The 22,652-nt window shown below is 37.9% G+C and overlaps 1 protein-coding gene across 1 annotated transcript; it reads right to left on the reverse strand.

Moving 5' to 3' along the window:
• Positions 1-787: 787 nt before the first annotated feature.
• fan1 (FANCD2 and FANCI associated nuclease 1) lies at positions 788-22,151 on the reverse strand. Its single transcript, XM_028823538.2, has 14 exons — positions 22,005-22,151; positions 20,340-21,688; positions 19,738-19,878; positions 19,455-19,656; positions 18,057-18,290; positions 15,834-15,965; positions 14,776-14,884; positions 10,755-10,874; positions 8,804-8,968; positions 6,144-6,321; positions 5,394-5,497; positions 4,979-5,173; positions 3,755-3,883; positions 788-980 (listed from the first exon to the last, which is right to left on the reverse strand). Exons 2-14 carry the CDS (start codon positions 21,655-21,657, stop codon positions 843-845), a joined length of 3,165 nt encoding a protein of 1,054 aa, XP_028679371.2. The 5' UTR covers positions 21,658-21,688; positions 22,005-22,151; the 3' UTR covers positions 788-842.
• Positions 22,152-22,652: the final 501 nt, after the last annotated feature.

The raw sequence follows: 22,652 nt of genomic DNA on the forward strand, positions 1-22,652 counted from the left end.
GTTAAGACACTTGTCCATCAGGAGTCTGGGTCGTCTGCTTTAAAAATATTACACTACAATCGAGTCGTCTCAATCCTTAAGAGACTACAAAAGGGTCCTCTAGCGCACTCCTGTCTTCTTAATTGAGCCAATTAACACAGCAGTCATTTCCCAGCTTGGTTTTGCATCAATCCAGAAATTACAAACTGGTTCTGCTAAACTTCTGTTTATTTTGGACTTTTTACTGTGTTGTTCTACTTTTATTTTCTGGTTATGATATTAGTTACTGGATGTAGCTACCCTTTAGCAGTCAGTGTCACTGCGGACCCTGCAGCCCGTTGGGCTTGTCAATATTTGGTTAAACAATTGAGACAACAGACACTACCGAAAAAAATGAATTAAAAGCAAAATGACAGTTAAATATCCAAAGATATGGCAAAAATTACAAATGTTTCTTATCTAATGCTAGTTCTCTTTTCTAATGGCAAAGTAAGATGAAGTAAAAAGGACAGGAAATTGAATAAAGAGATCAATTAAAGGTAAAAATGACTCACCAATTGTGAAACTGGCAGGAACAAACACCTGCAGCGACAGGGGGACCCCCAGGACTGAAGTGGGTGGGAGAATTGACAGGAATTTTGGGAAAAGAAAACCATTTAATTTAAGATGGCAGACTACAACTAACACTTGGCCCTGGCCAGACCTCAAGTCCAAGCCACTGCTTTGAGGCGCCTCTGTTATGTCTGTCACCACCCAGAAGTCCCCTGGTTTCTCTCTGTGTAAACAGATCAGGGTCCACCAAATAGAATTAATTTCATAATTTATTATATAAAAATCACATGAATGGAAGAGGCTTACAGTCCTTAGCTTACACGTAGACTCCTTGCTCCAATAGCAGTAACATGGCACACCTCCACTTGTGCTCCCAGTTTATGCAGCTCATCCAGCCAGATCATCTGCTTGTGTGACAGTCGATCATTGGGCCCCTTGACTTCAACTAACTACAAACAGAAAATACACAATTAGGACGGTCGTCTTTTACACAGAAGACTGTAACAAAGACCTGGAGATCTTATTCAACTAAAAAAAACTTGTTGAGGAATTGACAGTATGTATTTTCTTGATGGCTGTAATACGTGTATAAGTTTAATATGTCACTGAGCAAATTTAACTTAAAAATCTGCCTTTTTCTACTCACATACACAGTTGACACAGAGCCAGATTTAGCACAGGGGTTCACCATAAAAGAACTGCTTGGCAAGCATTAAGACAAGACTGATAAAGACAACTGGGAAACGGGCAGTCAGACTGATGACCATTATATACTTCTAGGAGGCTCTGTCCATTGCTCACTTTGCTTGCCAAACCCGGGGGCGGGTGCTGGGCCCCCATCCGTACCGCAGCTGAGCTGCTCCGTTAAAGAAAGCGATTGTATTTAAAATTATGATACAAGCTCCCCTGGCGCCTTTGGCACCCAACCCCCAGTTGTGGCCTGCTAGTCCGCCCCACGACTTTCTTGATATTTTAGTTTATAATTTAAAAACTGAATAAAAATCTGAAAATCTAACAACATTACATTAATGTTCGATAAATTCTGAAAAGAATGATACCAAACATATATATGTAGATTTTAAAATAAGCCTGATTTAAAGCGTGACAAAAGAGTGACATAAAAACGTCACATAAAATCGTTGCACTTTTAGGCTTAGGATTATATATATATATATGAGTAGATTTTTGTGTGTCAAAGTCAGCATGATACTGTATCCTCTTTTGCCTTGTTTGCAATGGCATGATTCACCTAAGTGGGGGCCTGCACATGGAGAAAGAGTACAAAGCCTTGGAACAATGCCTGGCACACCTTTGAGGCTGACGGACGGATGGGTGATAACGTCATTCGATCCTGAAAATCCTTCCACTGTAACGGCAAAAACAGCAGACTCTACACATCAAACCCCAACTCCCGAACTGGGGTCTTGCCATTGGCTTCTTTCGTCTGTTATGCAGCGTAAGCCATCATTAACTCTTTCAGGGCAGATGTCAACTTTTGTTGAAATTCAGAGGTAGTGGACGGTAATCAGCCGTAAACAGTGACAAAACTCGCCATTATGTTTTAGTTCAACTCTCTTTGCTAGAAGGAAAGTTAGCTTTGTTGATTTGACCTCAACTACCTGTGCATGCTTGAGTAGCGAAGAGCAAATAATCTCTAAAATGGCATCGGCATCTGGTGAGAGACCAAGGCGAATATATAAAGCAAAATACTCCTTGGACGACATTTTGCGTATTATCGCTGAATCGGACTCTTATTTTGATGCAAGTGATCTAATGATAGAGATTGAAAACGAAAGTGAGGTACTGGCTTCAGCTGATCATGGTGCTGAACACGCTTACGTAGCTGATGTGCCTACAGCAACGTTCACCTGGGAGGACCACCACTTACGATAACAAGAGGTACAAACCAGAAGACAGGCCAGGCAGCCAACCCTCCAAGCATTCCTACCAGCCATTGAGCTGCCCCTACACAGCCACCAGAGACACTGAACAGGCATCGACAGCAGCCCAGCAACAGACGTTTTACGTTGATTTACATGGGAAAGGTTTGCTTTGTGTGCTTTTCAGAAAACAGACTTGCCTGCAAAAAATATTCAGCCCTCAAAGAGTTAAAGAAAGCTAAGTTATTTCTCACTGTCGTATCACTAAGGGAGGGGTATCACCTTTTTATATTATATCTATATAAATTTAGGTTATGTAACATGCCACAATCACAAAAGAAGTCATTCCCAGGGAGCTAAGGCTGTTCAGGTTGGATACAATGGCATACCCTAATGTTTGCATTTGGCCCTCTGGTTTTAACTGAATGAACAGGATTGCCAGTCTAGCACAAGGCACAATCACACATTATCACCAACCCAGGGCTGCCAGAATGGGCACCAACTGCCCCGCAGGCCTCACATGGATACGTTTGCATGACAATAAGTACACAAGTGAATTCTCTGCACACTGCCAGTTATGGGTAATGACAAAAGTGCAACTGTAGTATAAAATTTAATGTCAGTCCTTAACCATAACGCACACCTTGGGTGCAAAGTGAACACGTGCAGAATGATGGGCCAAATCAAGATGATGCAGTGCACCGCAAGGCACACAAGCTACTAGCCTTAACATTAAACAAACCTTGTTGTTGGCCTAAACTACACATCCAGCAAACAAGTGACCTACCAGATGACAGGACGTTTAATTAAATTGATAAAAAAAAAAAAGGTTTCGTATTTATAATGCACGAATCTGGCACCTTGCAGCTTAAAGTATTAGTGACCACCCAAGTCTGACACAAAACTAATGACAAGGTAACAAAGTAATGAAAATGTGCCACAGCAGAGGAAAAACACAATGCAAGTCTCAGAATAAGAGGTCAGCTTTGAAAGTTAATGGATTATCAATGGATTATCAATGGATTAAGGTTTTGTTTTACTTTTATAGCATTAATACCAAAACCTAAATGTGCACTTAGAAGATCAAATTACCAGTGGCTACAGCATTAGAGCATTTTGTCTCAAAAATGGACACTCGTAGTCCATGAGAAATACTACTTGAACTCATTTATAATTCCAAATTAATCTGATGTAACATTTTAGAGAACAATAATTCATATTTTTAGTTCAGTGTTGAAAATGGATTTACCCTGAATATAATTTCCTAGCACACACATTGTATCCTTCAACTGTCATAACGTGCTGGGCCTTTATGAGAGTTCTGTCCGCAAAGAGGAACTCACTTTGTACTTCAGGGTTTGTGTTTCCCACACAACCAAGTCAGGAAGCCCCCCTCTGCAGTGCCTGTAGTCCTTGCAAAATCTTCTGACCATCCCACTTAGGAAGACTCCTCCAAGGCAAGCAGCTAAACTCTGGAAAAGAAGGGGTGTGAAAGTCAAAACAGGCATTATGTCACCAAGTAAACCAAGTACTGAAAAACCAATTGAACTTCTAAATTTTAAAGCAATACTCCACCCAAATATGATTAATTTTTTTAGCTGTTAAAAAATCTAATGGTTTTCAATGGATAACAGAGATAATGATTCTCATGCAATGGGTGTTGGGACCATCAGAGGCCAATGCCAAACAGCAGCAAACAACTAAACGTTATTAACACATCCATGAAATAAACACCTCTAGGTACTCGTTATGTAATTAGTCGTTTGTAAAGTCTGAATTTGCACTTTACAGGAGACCATGTCGCATTGCTTTGTATCTGTACCCAGGGATGAGCACTATACAAAAATAAACTGAAATAAAAACTTGTGTTACATAATCCTCATGTCACTTATCCAGTCATATGCTCCCATGTCCAAAATACAAGTAAGTTTTTTGCCAAAATATTCTTAAATACTTTTGAAAAGTAAGAGTAGTGCACAAAAGTAAAGCACTTTCAAGTGAATTTGAGCTGTTGAATTGAAGACCCGCCTCCCCCCGTCATTCATTGGTCAAGAGGCCTGTCTTGTTTGTTTAACCTAATCGTGCCAAACTTTGCTTTTAAAATGTTATCAGTTGACAGTTTGCATCTTTAAAAGCAACTTTTGGATGCCCCAGTGGTATACATTATACTGCAAAAAAGTAAACAGACTGTACAATCTAAAATTTTAGTGAAGGTGTGCACTGCAATTATAACAAATTAAGTGGTTACCCATAGTGGAGTTTATTTGCTGAAGTGTTGTACTATAAATGGAAACACTGTCCATTTAATCCTCACCTTGAGCGAGTCTCCAGCTATTAAACACTGCTGGTATATGTAGCCAGTCTTACCAAAACTCAGTATATGCACAGTGCTTTAGAGTTAAGTGTGCTATAGAAAAGCACAACAAAAAGTACAGGCGGTCGTTTCATTTCAAACAGCAATTTAAACCTTTCAGTAAAATGAGTAGACAGACATTTAAATGAACTTCTGTGATGAATCCCTGACATTAATCCAACCCACGCCTTCCCTTAAATGGCTTTTAACAAACCTGTGCTTGCTCAAGGGATACAAAGCGTTCCCAGTTGACCAGTGGGTTTATTTTCCCATGCTGGGAGTTCCAGGTCTCTGCCACGAGCATCTGTAGGGTCTCCACACTGGCCTCCTGCAGCAGATCTAGCCGCTCTTTTATTGGCGTCTTCCTGTTCTCATAGAAACTGTCTGTGTGCAAATCCAAGGGGCAAACCTATGTGAGAAGGAAAAACTATTTATTTTTATAATGTATTTCTAGTATGCAGAAGTAAAACATATTTGCAGAGTTCAAAATTAAAAGAGGCAAACACATTGTATATTATGAGGTACTGTATTAGTAAACGCAAAAAAAGTTTAAATGCATTACTTTAATATAAAATTTTATCATTTCTTAATAAAAAATATTCAAAAAAATATTTTTAATACAAATATACCTGATATGCGTTTCTAAAAACATCTTCAATGCCACCCATAAAAATAATATCCCACATGAAGAGGCCAAACAGCGTGGAGAATGTTGATCCTTCACCATGAATCCCTAATTGACGACATTAACAAAAAAAAAATCAAATCACATTAAAACGTCAACTCCACTCTGATTACAAGCAGTGCTGAAAACTGGAATATAATGACAAATGAAGAGACGGGACTCCCATCAGCAGACTACGTCTTGGCTTTAACTGATCGTCTTCTGCTCTTTTTTACAAAGGAGAGGCAGAAAGTTCACTTTCAGTATTTTCAAGTGTCACTCACATCTACCGTAAGTAAACATTTTAAATAAAGTGTCTTGTACCACACCAGTGCCTGTTACCATTACCAGTTCTACAAGGTGTTGTCCATTGAAAACGTTTTCTTCAGCAGTCCTTTGTCGTCACACACAAGTAAGCTGATTTTCTGGTAATCATCCATCCACCACACTGCAGAATATTAACTTCTTTTTGCAATTTGAGTGTTTTCTTTGATGAAAGTTTTACTGAGGCACTCTGCTCAAAGACTTAAATGCAATACATGACCAGGCTAAATCCTGCGAGATTGTATTAAGGAAAATGGAAAATAAATGTATTATGGGGGCACAGGTTCTTTAACTAGCTGCACGGAGGATAATAACATTCCGTTTTCACTCGAGGCATAGACTCAAACATTGAGCCACCATTAATGAGTCAATAAAAGCTTCGGTTGTATACCTTGATCAAAACCTTGCTGTCGGTAATGAGCCAGTGCCAGCTCTTCTACTGAGCACATGACAGTCTCTGATGAGGTGGAGTGTCTTTCATTTTGTCCCTGCGACTGGACAATGTCCTCCATCAAGAACACTGATTTTCCCATTCCCATCTGTGGACACATCTTTCCTCGAATGGTCACCTGCAAAGCAAAGCAGCGTCCATCACAAACTTCAGGCAGAAACTGCTATGCCAAACAAAGCACATTTTCAGGTATGCCTTTTAGATTTTCTTTTACAAACATGGCCATAACTGTGTATACAAACCAGAGGATACCCAACAGCTCAGGATGGAATCTGCCAAGAAACCACAATATATCAGGGTCCCCACTCTCTTTAAGGAGTCATTTTCCAGGTAAGCGTACTCTTAAAGCTGTCTGCTCGTACGCACACAAGCATCTTCTAATACCAACTAGGCTTTATTACTTTTACATGATTGACTTTCATATCACATTTCAATATGCTAATGACATGAATTAACATTTGAATAACGTATTTAACAAATGAATCAACAGTAAAGTAAATGTTTTACTAATCCAAATCAAATCGGCAAAGTTATGGCAAATTATATTAGGACAATTCAGTGTTTCTTCGACAAAAGTGCAGAGTTCAATACATTATTTCTTTCATTTAACAAAAGTAAATCATATGTTAAAATAAAAATATCTGCTTGTTTTCCTTTCTTCTTACATTTCCAGCTGCATCACCGTACCCAAATGATAGGCTCCTGGGTTAGATTTGTGGGGGATAATGCAGCAGCACAAGGTTAGCGATTAAAGATAACAACTTCAATATTCAATATTAGTTTTTAAAACATTGGTATGACTTAAGATTTCAATTTACTATTTTGTTTTGTTACTATTTTAACTGTAAAATAACTGAATTTCAGTAAATAAGTTAACAAAACCTTGGCTCAAACTGCCACCAAACTTTGTAGTGTGGCATCATTTTTGTAGGTAGGCATTTTATAAAGTACTGTACTAATAACGCCAGCATTTTTCAGTCCAGTAGGTGGCGACATAATGCTTTTTTTTTTTTTTTTTTTTAATTTGATTGATTTCATAATAACATTCCATACAAATAAATCAAGTTTTACAAAAATAGGTTTGAAACAAATCAACCCCAACCCCTGAGAAAGAGAGCTAGGCCAGCAGAGTAAAACTTGAAGCTAGTAAAAATAAGTGAATAGATAATTTAATGTATGGAGTAAAAGAGGGGAGAGAATCTGCTTCTTCAATTTAAAAGCTTATTCTAAAATGTTATTGATCAGGTCCTGCCAGGTTTTAAAAACGTTTTGTACAGATCGTGAATTTGATTTTTTCCAATTTAAGATAATTTATAACATCAGTTACCCACTGACTTAAAATTGGAGAGTTGGGATTCTTTCAGTTGAATGCTTTCTTTTACAAAAGTTGAATGAAATTTATTTTCATTTCCATTTTTCACACTATTGGTGCCATTAGTTAAAAGGTTTGTTAGCTAATTTGAGAAACAAATACAACTGCTTTCCACAGAGGATTATGGGACAAGCAGAATATATGAATAGGTAAGTGTGTATTTTGAAAAGGAGGCTTCTGGCGTGAGAAACATAACCTACAGATGCTCTTGGTTTTAATTCCTAATTTAGCGTGTTGGCGTATATTTACATTTTTTACACTATTTAAAGGTTTGAAAATGGTAATGCATAAAATATTCTGAATTGTTAAATGCCCTGTGCCAGTTTCGGCACCGTTGATTTCTTACACCACCAATAAATTGTGTGAGAGTCCCTCTCTTGTTTGGATGTCAACTGAGACAACTTTTCTGGGTGATGTTAAGATAAGTGATTTCTCAAGTTTGTTGTGTTACAAAAATAATTAACTTCTGAGCTGCACAGCTTATGCATGGCTTTGCTTTTTTCCAGTTGATCTTAACCAATTTACCGTTTGAATCTGCAGTAAGTCCACACATCTGATTTAAGTGTCTAAGACACTGATTTCAGCTAAAGAGGACACACGATTTTATGCAAAGTAGTAAAGTGCTTTTTCCATAGAAAGCCTTAACAGGCGCATTGGCACCATCTACTGGATCAAACGCCAAAAATAAAGATAAGCAAAAATCTACATATAGGAACTGAGCAGGATAGAGATTCAAGAGATCGATCTTGAGACTTGAAAGAATCACTCTAAAATCATTTAAATGAAAAATAATGATTAATCGGAAAAACTGATATTTTTACCCAGGCCTACTGATCAATGTATTAATTATACTTTAATACAAATAAAGCTGGAACTGAATAATACAAGCCACCTGTAGAAGGCTTGTCTTAAGAGTTATTTGTGATGTAGACAGAATAATTTTAGAAATAATGTATCTTCCTGTGGAAGTCTACATTTATCCAAAAACAACACTTCATTAGAACAAATTATGACAATGAAAAATATTGCAATACTATACTGCAATGATCTCCCTCATCACTCAGTTAACATTAACAGTTTTGTGGAACATAATGCCTTTAAGGAACTTAGAATATCAACATCACCTTGGATACATTAGGTGAACAGGAGCTAAGGACGGCTGAAAGTCCTTTACTGTCAACTCTTTATATTCCAGTTAAAATGTGAAGAGCAACACAGACTGACTTACATGTGAGACATCTTGCACATCCATAGATGGGACATCCTGGAGAAGTTTCCAGTGCTTTTTACAACTTGGTGATTCTTTCATTCTAGCAGCACGTTGGAGGAGGGACAGTCGATGTCCTGTCCGAACCAGTGGATCAGACAGACCTTCTTTAATGCAATGTATAGACTTTTGAAAAAGAGAAAGAATAGCATAGGTAGCACAGTATATATACAGGAGACTCAAAGTGTTCACACCCTTTCACTTTCTGCACACTTTTATTGTGCTATGGATTTACTTTTAAATTGATGGGCAAAATGGCAGATTTATCAATCTATACTGAATGACCCATAATAACAAAGTGAAAAAATGTTTTCAGAAAGGTTTGCAAAATTATTTACAAAAAATCAAAAACTGAAATCTCTCATTCATATACAGTAAGTATTCAGACCTTTTGCTGTGGCACTCCAAATTTTGGTCAGGTGTATCCTATGTGCTCTGCTCATCTTTGACGTGTATAGAACCTGATCACACTCATCTTGCTGAACCTAAACACAACTTATCACTAAACCTTCACAGTCATAGTCATGTGCTAGTAAGAGTGTACTGTTTGAGATTTCAAAAGACTGCTTGCAAACTGATACTGCAATATGCCAAAAAAACAACAAAAAACACTATCAGAGCTTGACAACTGAACAAAAACATCCAATGTGCACCAGTGAAACATCTCCATGGGGGCAGCAGCACATTTCAGGGCAGAACATCACCTCTAGCCCCTAAGAAGACAGGAACAGGCCAAAGACTAAGCATCACTACTGCTTTGTTCTTGTGGTTCTGAGATTAATAACCTCAGGGTAATAGGCAGCAATGGGCGGCACGGTGGTGCAGTGGTAGCGCTGCTGCCTCACAGTTAGGAGACCCTGGTTTGCTTCTTGGGTCCTCCCTGCATGGAGTTTGCAGGTTCTCCCTGTGTCTGTGTGGGTTTCCTCCGGGTACTCCGGTTTCCTCCCACAATCCAAAGACATGCAGGTTAGGTGCAATGGCAATCCTAAATTGTCCCTAGTGTGTGCTTGGTGTGTGCCCTGTGGTGGGCTGGCGCCCTGCCCAGGGTTTGTTTCCTGCCTTGCACCCTGTGTTGGCTGGGATTGGCTCCAGCAGACCCCCGTGACCCTGTAGTTAGGATATAGCGGGTTGGATAATGGATGGGTGGATGGATGGATAAAAGCCAGCAAATGCATTGTCTATTTCTGGGTACTCGTGTTACTTATGTTGAAAGACGTAACCTATATTTAGCTTTTTTAAGGTCTTCCTTCTCCGAATTTAACAGGAGCCTGTTAGATCAAAAGCTTTTATCGTGAAAACTTGTTTCATCTGTGACATCACACACACACTTCCACAGTCTCTCGATCAGAGGAAAATTCAGGCCACTGCATTTAAAAGTAGTGGCAGTGCAGGTACATGTGTAAAACAAGACAAACGATTTACTGACTTGCCAGAACAAATAAGTTTCCCTTGGTGATTCTTTAGAAAATGAAGCCCAGTCAGCCTGAACATTTGTGTTGTTTTTTTATTGTCTTTCATATGGCCATTTTGTGAAAGAACGGAAATGGTTAAAAAAAAACAAAAACAAAAAAAAACACACTAACAAAATAAATGAATAAATAAATAAATGAAAAGCACTATAGCTCCAATAACTAACACTCAAAGAATATGAAAAAAATCAGTTTAAAAAAGGAGGCCCAGAAAGTGAAATCATGGAAAGTATCAGTAAAAATATCTTGTTTAAAAAATATATATATATATCTTTTGCTCTTTTTCTTTAGATTGCCATTCTCTCATTCAATGTGGCATTCTGTTAATTAATGCAAAGTTCTTCTACAGTTAGTTGTGTGTTTATAAAGTAATTTGGCTAGGCACTAAGGTAATTTCAAATATTGTTCCTGCACTGCTGAAATTATTTTTTGTTTACACATACCTGATCGATACATTTAAGATGTTGCTGTAAATTAAGAGCCATGCGATCCCACCATCTCCCTCTGCTATCAGGACAGTAAGTAGTTTGAGAGAGTAAGTTACGAAGCTCTTCTACTGCTTCCTGAAAGAAAGAAAACATCACTGTTTATGAATTACCCTGGGAAACAACAGAAAAATGGCAGATATTAAAAATACTTGAAATTTAATGGAATACAATAATAAATCAATTTAATTACAAAACATTTCAAACTTCTAGTAGAGGTTGAAGACGGTTGTGGTGCCAACCTGCAGAATACAAGCCCAGGTGAGATTCCAGGTTAAGGTACCTCATATGTATAGCTAGAATTTATTTCCCTGTTTGAGTGAATTTATCATTTTAAATTGACCAAACATGGGGCAGTGTTGGGAGGTGTGCACTGCAGTATTCTGCTATCATATTCAGGGCTGGTTTTTGCCTTTATTCTAAGTGCTGCCAGAATAGATTCCTGCTCCTACCAATCATGACAAGTAGAATATATATATATATACAGTGGTGTGAAAAACTATTTGCCCCCTTCCTGATTTCTTATTCTTTTGCATGTTTGTCACACAAAATGTTTCTGATCATCAAACACATTTAACTATTAGTCAAATATAACACAAGTAAACACAAAATGCAGTTTTTAAATGATGATGTTTATTATTTAGGGAGAAAAAAAATCCAAACCTACATGGCCCTGTGTGAAAAAGTAATTGCCCCCTTGTTAAAAAATAACCTAACTGTGGTGTATCACACCTGAGTTCAATTTCCGTAGCCACCCCCAGGCCTGATTACTGCCACACCTGTTTCAATCAAGAAATCACTTAAATAGGAGCTGCCTGACACAGAGAAGTAGACCAAAAGCACCTCAAAAGTTAGACATCATGCCAAGATCCAAAGAAATTCAGGAACAAATGAGAACAGAAGTAATTGAGATCTATCAGTCTGGTAAAGGTTATAAAGCCATTTCTAAAGCTTTGGGACTCCAGCGAACCACAGTGAGAGCCATTATCCACAAATGTCAAAAACATGGAACAGTGGTGAACCTTCCCAGGAGTGGCCGGCCGACCAAAATTACCCCAAGAGCGCAGAGACGACTCATCCGAGAGGTCACAAAAGACCCCAGGACAACGTCTAAAGAACTGCAGGCCTCACTTGCCTCAATTAAGGTCAGTGTTCATGACTCCACCATAAGAAAGAGACTGGGCAAAAATGGCCTGCATGGCAGATTTCCAAGACGCAAACCACTGTTAAGCAAAAAGAACATTAGGGCTCGTCCCAATTTTGCTAAGAAACATCTCAATGATTGCCAAGACTTTTGGGAAAATACCTTGTGGACTGATGAGTCAAAAGTTGAACTTTTTGGAAGGCAAATGTCCCGTTACATCTGGCATAAAAGGAACACAGCATTTCAGAAAAAGAACATCATACCAACAGTAAAATATGGTGGTGGTAGTGTGATGGTCTGGGGTTGTTTTGCTGCTTCAGGACCTGGAAGGCTTGCTGTGATAGATGGAACCATGAATTCTACTGTCTACCAAAAAATCCTGAAGGAGAATGTCTGGCCATCTGTTTGTCAACTCAAGCTGAAGCGATCTTGGGTGCTGCAACAGGACAATGACCCAAAACACACCAGCAAATCCACCTCTGAATGGCTGAAGAAAAACAAAATGAAGACTTTGGAGTGGCCTAGTCAAAGTCCTGACCTGAATCCAATTGAGATGCTATGGCATGACCTTAAAAAGGCGGTTCATGCTAGAAAACCCTCAAATAAAGCTGAATTACAACAATTTTGCAAAGATGAGTGGGCCAAAATTCCTCCAGAGCGCTGTAAAAGACTCATTGCAAGTTATCGCAAACGCTTGATTGCAGTTATTGCCGCTAAGGGTGGCCCAACCAGTTATTAGGTTCAGGGGGCAATTACTTTTTCACACAGGGCCATGTAGGTTTGGATTTTTTTTTCTCCCTAAATAATAAAAACCACCATTTACAAACTGCATTTTGTGTTTACTTGTGTTATATTTGACTAATGGTTAAATGTGTTTGATGATCAGAAACATTTTGTGTGACAAACATGCAAAAGAATAAGAAATCAGGAAGGGGGCAAATAGTTTTTCACACCACTGTATATATGGATATGGATGGACACATTAAATATAACAACACTCTGTGAAAAAATTTTGAATAATGTATTTTTATGAAAGAAGATATTCTTAATTTAAAACACAATTCTATTTGGACTATTTTTCAAGAAGTGGAGTCTCTCAACACTGCTGGAGGTAATGAATGCTATAATTCAAAATACAATGTACAAGGAAAAGCAAATCATTCTTGTCCAAATTGTGAATGAGATAATTCATTCTAAATTGCGGGAATGTTTGTTTGTATCTGTGTTTGCTAATGAGAAAACGTACATCACGGTCAACAGAAAGCTGGAGCTGGGTCTCTACATTTGTTTCACTATAAGAATGATAGCAGAAACCATATTCCTGTGAAACATGGAGCTAACGTGGGGTGTTTTATTACAGCAAACAAATGACCGTCTTTTGTGACCTGAGCAGGAACCAACTAGGTATGTACGACTACTTTACAAAAGTGTAGCAGAAGAACAGGTATGCTCAATGTAATTTTTCAGGTTCATAAAAGATTGAATGCCTTTTGCACAACCTTATGTGAGAGTGCATGGCAAGTACATTTGGGCAAGACTCCTGGTACAGTAGAACCTCTGGTCACGAACGTTTCCAAACATGTACAAATTGGGTTACGATCAAAAAGTTTGTCAAAATTTAGCATCTGTTCACAACCACATGCTCTGGTGGCGAACAAAAACACTGGCGGTTAGTTTCCCTATGCGCCAATGATTTCCCATTCTCAATTTCCCATTTTCTTTTGTTTGCGTATACAGGGCCTAACAAACCAGCTGATGTTGCAAAAGGAGTTATAATGTTAACCAAGCAGAGGCCTCAAGTGCTGGAAGAGGTGGAAAACTGTTGCTAGTGTGGTTGAACGAGAAGCAACTTGCAGGGGATAGCATAAGTGAGCTGATCATAAGTGAGAAAGCCAGGAAGATTCATAGCGATTTGCTGAAAAAAAATCCTTCTTCGAGTGGCGAAGGTGAGGAATTTAAAGCCAGTAGAGGATGGTTTGAAAAGTTTTTCAAGAGAAGTGCCATTTAATTTTTTTTCCCTGTGCTTAAAACTCATAAAAAAAAGTAATAACAGCGAGTGGTTCGTAAGGGTCTAGCGCCAACTCTTACAATGTTAGTTTTCTAAGTGTTATTCAACGTTTTTACATTTAGTTTACTATTACACTGTGCATTCTATGGTATAATTACTTTTTGTGCTTAAAAAAATATATATTTACATACAGTTCGTACGGTCTGGAATGGGTTAATTGTATTTACATACAATCTTATGGGGAAATTGCGTTCGAGTCGCGACCAAATCGGGTCACGTCCAGAGTTTTGGAACAAATTACAGTCGTGACCCGAGGTACCACTGTATCTGTGTAATCTGACACTGTGCAGAATGATGTGATATTTTTCTGTAATACTGTCTTTACAGCAAGTTAAATGTACCTAAGCTCTTCATCAGGACTGTGCTACTTATTCTAATCTGTTAAAAGTACAAACATGATGCTACCAGGAATTTATAGCAGTCAAAATGTCCAATTTAAAATTACTTCTACATCAAAAGTTGCTTTACAAAGTACAGTAGTATTTTATAGTTTCACAAATATTTGTTGGAAACAAAAAATTGATAATATACTCTGTTTCTAATAAATATCAAAATTTTATTTTGTCACTATGCCAAATCATTTCAAACTTGATGAGCAAAAAATCTAAAACTCAAATCGCCCAGTCAAAAAAAGAAAAAAAAAAAACCATAAAAAAAAACAAAAAACAAAACTCAATGTCCAGTAGGCAGTTTCTAGCAATATTTTATTCAGAATTAACAGTGTTTTCACTTGTACTATAACTAGAACATTATCAAGTTATCCCAACCTTGTACATGCGTAGCCTCTGCAAAACCTCCACTCCTCGTGACAGGATTCGTGTGTAGACCCAGCCAACAGAGAAACAACGCAGATATACAGGCAGGTTCTCAAAATAGCTACATAAATACAAAAAAAAAAAAAAATCAGGCAGCACCACAATGTACAACTGTTATCACTTCAAAAGTTTAGAAATGAATCTTGAAGGTTTTGTAACTCTAATTTAGGGTAAAATGTATGAAGTAGGTTTTTACCTGAAACATGAAAGAGGAACCTGTGGTAAAAGACTTACCAAAATTTAAGCGCCCTAATATATATGCTGGTAACATGCCCATTAAAGATACTAAGATATCACAAAATGAGGATATTATTACCTAAACTTCTTAAAAGATTTAGGAAAAAAAAAGAAAACAGAACAAGAAAGCTGTAGGCAATATTAAATGGGGACCACATGTCTTTAGAATGCATAAGCAATTTATTACAATCTTACAAGTTATAAAGTAAAACAAATATGAATTTAACTTAGTAAAAGTGTCCATATATAATCTAGAATACATTAACATCTTGACTGGGCTAAACTGAAGATGCAATGGACTAGGAGCAGGCAGATCCACTAGTTTTACAATAACATGCTCACATTACTTTCCTTAAAATGAAATGATTTAATGCAATTAGGTGCTTTGATTTGATGTACATTATTTCATGATTTCTGTCAGAAAGCTGTAGCAGTATTAGCAGAAGACACATTGTGGGCCATTATGTTTCTTTTGATAACTTGCTGAGACCACATGTAATAGATGAGCAGGAACGATCACTAAAAACATAGCACACCCCACAGATACCAATTATACAAAGAGTTTGTAACATACTCATCAGTAACTATTCAGTTTTGACACAACTACATACAAGCAAGCAGTGTGCAGCTGTGTCAAGCAACTGGCCAGCAATACACGCCTGTCAAAAAAATTAAGGCTGAACTAGATGGTATCGCAGAGATCAGGTTGGTAAATGATAACAATACTAAATTATAAAAATAAAAATTCAATAGAAAAAGAATACTTCAATTACCTTAAGTCTGCAGACAATGCCAAGTCCCTCCAGCTAGCTTTCGCAGCGAGGTAAATCTGATGGGCTTCCTCCCAGTGACCACTCAGCATTGAGGCCGATATATTATTTAGCATATGCATTGCTGCTTCATATCTAGTGTTTAAACATGACACTGAATAAATAACTATTCCAAACCATGGTTACCATATTGGATTTGGAAAATTTATGTAAATCCTGCAGTAATCTTCATGACAGGTTTGGAATATGATGTATAGTCCTGTCAAGGCTTCAGCTCCAAACCCTGAAGCTGTGCCCTACTCGAATTCCAGTTCTGTTGTGGGTCCATAATTAAAAGCACTGATCAGCTCATTTTTCTCCAGGACTTGGACTTACCTCTTAACTCCAGAGGTGGCACAACCCAGTCATTTTTTTTTAAAACATAGAATTATCTACTGTATATATATAAAATCCTAAGCCTAAAAGTGCAATGATTTTGTACAATGATTTTATATGACGTTTTTATGTCACGCTTTAAATCTGCCTTATTTTAAAACCTACATATATATGTTTGGTATCATTCTTTTCAGAATTTATCAAACTTTAACGTGATGTTGTTAAGATTTTCAGATTCTTATTCCGTTTTTAAATTATAAACTAAAAAATATCAAGAACTCATATCCCGGGAGACCAGACTTTGTGCCAAGAGATTTAACCATGGCTGGGGGCCAGAAATAAAAGGCAAAATAGTAGGACAGCTGCTGTACAGGCTTTTAAATGTTTGAAGCGCCGCGGCATAGCAGCAGCACCAAGCCAGCAGCTGATCGAGCAAAGAGGAGGTTAACAACAACAAAAAAAAAAAAACCTGTATTTGTTTCCCATTGTATCACCGTTGAAGAGGGGGTTTCGGAGGAGCGACCGCATCTCCTTGGGGTGCGTTCAACCCCCCTCTTCACAACACGAGCAGCAGAGACGCGAAGTGGCTGGTGCATAGCGCAGGCCGGGGGGTTGTTGAGCAAAGAGAGCAGGGGGTAAGCCCCCTAGTACATATATACATAAATTACATACTGTTAAGTTTTTTTACACATATACACACACACCTTTGTAAACTATGCAGCTAAGACAGTTCCTGATGATGCAAATGACTGTTGGATTTTAAGTGCAATTTTTTAACTAAAAACTGAAAGTACAACATTTTACAGGCATGTGTGCTACTAGCACAATCATGATTAAAAAAATTGAAAGAAGAAATCAAACAAGAATAAAGATAACCTCTGATATCCACAAAATTGTTTTCACTGCCATATGCTTCTTGAAGCACATTAGAAGTGTTAGTAAAGGTTTTGTGAAGCTTCCCTCAAAACTTTCTATGTTGATCGTGTTGTGGTCATATGAATGAATATGAATGAGTTAAAGGCATGAGACAATGTTAGCCGTTGTATATTTAATAAATCATTGCAGACATGTGTTCTGTCTCTCCAGGATGATCTACGTTGTTACATGTGCTGTTTTTGCCATACAGTATTAAAAGTGGTCTATTCCCCCTAGATACATATACGGTGGTAGATAAGCAAAATCCTTAAAAATCTACTTACATTTTCTAGCATTCTTGTTTTTTTACCTTTTGTTTTTCAGGTGATACTAACATTACTATGTGAAAGGAGGATCTGTACATTAAATACAAAATGCTGGAAAAATATATATAAGAGTTTTGGGACTGGATATTATAGAACATTTTGAATTGGACTCAACTATTTTGTGTATCAGTGAGGAACTATACTAAGCACTATATTAGAGTGTTCGCTGAAGTCTAAACTTTATAATCAGACTTCAGGATAAATAGCCTCCAGTAAAGTGGAAACACAAAAAGACTAAGGAGTAGGCTTTATGATGGATCAGTTCCACACTTCTTATATTGTCTACAGTGAGCACTCATCGTAACCAGAACTTTCACTTTGCTAAGCCAGTTTTTGCACATTTACTGTATTGTATGGTTGTTCTTCTAAACCCCTAATAAAGATTCAGACTGAAAAAAAATTAATATAATCATGTAAAAAAACATCAACACCATCCTGCTATATACCAGTAAATACATTGCATTCCTCTTAATACAAAAAGATCTTATCCACCTTATTAGACCTAAACTTGCCTCACCACAAAGCTATTCTTTAAGAACACAATGCTAGTATTCTCCACCATTACTTTTTGATTTCTAGCATATGGAGTTAAATGTTTTACTATACTCACCTGAGCACATCATCCCGGGTGAGGAAGACCTTAGTTTTTCTTTGTACTACATAGCTAGGGAATATCATTCGACCCATGTTGACCATAAGAATGGTGTACAGCTGTCCTTGACCACCACTGGCTGCCTCCTCATCCTCCATAGAGTCAGTAAGAGAGAAGAGAAGCAAAACCCGGGAGAAGACATTACGTGGGCCTTTACACACACGTACACACTTACCAGCTAGCTCTTTGGCCCTAAAAATAAAACAACAAAAAACAAGACAAAAGGCAATACATTTATAGACAGGAAATACTAAAATCTGTTGAAAATGAGACCAGACAGAGTTTGATGTGCAGAAAAAAAAAGCTCTGTGGACTAATTATTTTAATAACAGATGTCTTTTTAACATGGTGACATATAAAAGCAACCGTCCTCTACTTCACACAAAACACAAAAAAATGGACATTAAAAAAGGTTAATTTTAAGACAGAATAAGACTATTGTCCAATTTATTTATAAACACTTACTAATACTGTTTTGATGTAGAAGGTGTGCAAAACATGGAAAAATAACTAGAGATTTACAACAGTAAAGAGGGGATTTTCTATAACTAAAGTTAACATGGCAGTAAAGATAATACTAATGAATTCACTTTCACTTATGACAAGGACTAATCCTTATGGTTCCAAATAATGTTTTTATAGATTTAAGATTGATTCCATCTTGCCTGAAGAAGGGGCCCGAGTTGCCTCGAAAGCTTACATATTGTAATCTTTTGAGTTCGCCAATAAAAGGTGTCATTTTGCTTGACTTTTCACTATAGATTTACACAAAGTCAATTTGATTCAAATGTAAATTTTAAATTTGAGTGCTTTAGTATTTAGACACTATATGTAAAATGGCCAAATGCAACGGACTACCCTAATGCCTAGCTCATTTAACATCACAAACAATACAAATTTTCTCAACTCTAGACCAACAGATAGCGTAAGTCTCAAACTCATCCAATTCATGAGCACAGAGTGGACAGACTCTAGCCCTGCAGTACTGGATGAAATGCAAGAAACAGTTCAGGACAGGCTCACTCACAATCATATGAGGCCATCTTGAAATCATCAATTAACTTAATCTGCGATTATCTGGGGATGTGCGAGGAAAACCTACAAAGCCAGGGAGAGAACATTCAGATTCCACTCAAACAACAACCAGGCAAGGGATCTGAACCTTGTACAATGGATCTTTGAAGTAGTGCCACTAACTGTTATATCACTGTACCTACATTTTCCAAGCCCTATATAGGATACGTGTTACATCATGCAGTTAGCTATAGTTTAATACAGCCTGGCTTAACACCAGTTGAAAATGACTGGCACAACATGACATCTTTTTTTTTTTTAACTAAACAATGCCAAACTCACTTCTTAAGGATTGCCAAGCCAGCCCTAGATTGTTTGTTTCCAGATTCAAAGAGTGAACGTTGTTTAGACAGACGTAGGAAATCTTCCACCAACTGCTGCTTCTGTCCACTGGGGTTGGTCAAGTGGAAGGTCTTAGCCAGAGTTTTCAGATCTGGTGCTGATAGAAGTTCAAGAACCTCCGAGACGTTATCTAGGTCAGATTCTTATTGAAATAAGAAATAAAACAGTTTTACAACTCACTACCAGAGAATGAACAAAAACTGCTGACATAAGCTGGACATACCTGCTTGCAGAAAATCACTTGACACGAGTTCGTGGATAACAGGCCCAAGGTCAGTACTGATCTCGGAGTATTCCAACTTGCTCACCTTCAACCAGTTCAGCTTCCTCTGAAAAAGCCTTACATAAAGCTTTTGCCCTGCAACTGTGATATAGAAAAATAAAATTTCTTCTGAGGAGGATTAAATTGCTCTTAACTCTTTATGATGTGTACATACTAAAAAAAGAAAAACAATTTATCAAATTATACTCATGGCAATAACCTTCAGGAACAAAGTGTACGATTAACAAAGAATTCTATCAGAGCCACTTAAAAGGAAAGACAATGATTATTTCACCCTGTATAATCGAAACTATTACAAAATATTATATGTTCACATTTAAAAACCAGATTTAACATTTATGTTACATGCATATGGTAGAGAACACTTGTTTCTTTGCACAGTGACTGTATGTTTAGTTGCTCACCTTGTAAAAGAAAACCTTTAATCACTGTAACAGTTTTCAACGTAATCTGTGAAGCCATTTTTGCAGTTAAAATTCTAACTTTAGCAATAATTAATTTACAATAGTAATGTCTCTGTAATCATGTGACAAAATGATTACCTGAAAGCTTCTGAAATGAATCGATGGCTGCAAGATCCTCTTCATTAAAAAGCTGTCTGTCCTCCTCATTTCCCATCACCGTGTGCAGGACAATTAGGAAATTGCGTAAATAGTAGGGAAGCCGTTGTAACTCTTCTGAATGGTCCTTTGCCTTTTTGCTCTCTGGAATTTGACTTACTGCATTTGAAATATATTCAGCAGCTTCTCTTGAAGCAAACAAAGATGAGACAGAAAGAGTTTGTGCACCTAGGTTTTCAGCAGAGGAGTCTATTTCTCTTTTCAAGTTTGGCATATTATTGTCATCACTGTGCTTGACCATGCTGTCTTTTAAAAGCGACAGGTTTACACTTTCTTCAGATATATCCAAGTCGTGAGTTCCTAGAGCTGTGAACTCTTTGTTTACCTTTATGTTTGGGTTTCCATTGGACTGATTCAGCTGAAAAGAGACAAGTGCCTGAAACGAAGATGAAGCAGCTCCAGATAGCAGCGGCTCAGGTATTTTACTCTGAACCGATTCTTGTTTCTCACTATTCCTTGTACATAAATCAAGCATTTCTGTATTAGTGTCATCCACATTTGTTAAATCACAATCCTCAAAGCAGTGGTTTTCCTTCTGAGAAGAACTCAGGCTGTCAGTCTCCCCCACCAAAAGAGGATGCTGGCAATCTGTAGCCTGAAGAGTTTCCTGATGAGACACCTGAGAAGAGTCTGAATGCTCTTTCGTTTTCTTTTTTGACAGTTTTGATGCAAGGCTACCCAGATTAATTTTTCTAACAACCTTTGACGAGTATTGTCTTGGTTGCGGCTGTTGAAGTGCTTGTTTTTCAAAATAAGGACTTGTCCGTTTTCTCTCAGTTTCAGGCTCTGATGATGCATTGTGACCATCGGTGCTCCTTGGTTTCTCTGGGGTGCTCACACACCCAGCAGACTTCAGGCTCTTTACTGGGGTTCTTGTGAATGAATGACTCGTTTCAGGGGTCTTTACTTTCTCTGGGGTTCTTGTGCAGGAATCACTAGTCTCTGGGTTTGAGATATCCCGCAACAGACTTTTGGAGTTAATACCTTTCAAATCCTTTCTATCACTTTTCTGCGGACTTTGGCAGTTGGCATCAATGTGTTCATTTATCCAAAATCTTGAAACCATTTCACCACAAATAGGACAGGCAAGTTTGACAGGTGGGACATTGTTGAAGAACTGAATAATAGTGGGGGTCTTCTTAACTGCATTACCTGTGACTGTTTGATTTCTACTTTTTCTATTGGATAATGATAAGGTCTTCCGTGCTCTCTTTTTTGCCGGGGATTCCTTCTCTGACATTACATAAATAATAAACAGTGCATCTGGGAATCTGTGGTTAAGCACATGAATAGATGTTATTAGTAAGAATGCATGCCTCTATTTATTATAAAGATTACAGCAATTCTGGGGTACACGAATGCCGTCTAACTTAATACGCTGGAAACAAGATGTCATTTCGTACCTACTGTAGGACTGCTAAGCAATTTACAGATTACAATTACTTTCACACTCATTCAGGCTAAAGGAGAGGTAAGAACACAAACCAGTCATAAAAAAATAAAAGAACAACCGTGACATAAAAAGTACATTGCATAACATGTTTTAACGTTAATTACCCAAGTCATAAACATTAAGAAGCCGCTCACCAGTACTTATGAAATGGATTGCACGGGCCTTATTCCACCGGACTGTTTTCATCGGCCTTTCCCGGTCCTTAACGAATGTCCCCTTCTTTTCCCAGCCAGGCTAAGCAGCACAAAGCCACGCGCAGTTGATTTCCCCAGGACACCCCGCGCGTGCGCGCGCTCTGTACAGGCAGAAGCAGTAGAGCGCCGAGATTGTCGCCTTCTCCGCTGGATTGGTGCGCTTCTTTACAATAACTAGGTATGTGATTTTACGATACTGAAAAGTTTCAAAGTGCACGTTATACCCATATTTAGTGTAACGTAGCGCATTGGATTATGTCTTATTCTAAAACATTTACTTACTTCAAAGAGTAGTGCGATAGGAATACCGGAGTACCTTAACTGCTCAGAGGATGGACGGAATATCTTAAGCGTACAAAGCAGACGCTTGTTGAACTTGTTGCTTGAAACGTCAAGTGTCCGCTACACAATAAGTACACGGCTTTCACAATGGAAATCATAAAGAACGTCTTTACATTAGGGGTCATGGAAGTCTGAAAAAAATTACCCCTCCTAAAGCTTTGGACAATCCTGACAACTTTCAAACGCCATTTGAAACAGACATGGGGACACACTGTTAACTCGTCAAAAGCACATTAAACGGAATGA

This window comes from Erpetoichthys calabaricus, chromosome 17, assembly GCF_900747795.2.
Source record: "Erpetoichthys calabaricus chromosome 17, fErpCal1.3, whole genome shotgun sequence".
NCBI lineage: Eukaryota > Metazoa > Chordata > Cladistia > Polypteriformes > Polypteridae > Erpetoichthys > Erpetoichthys calabaricus.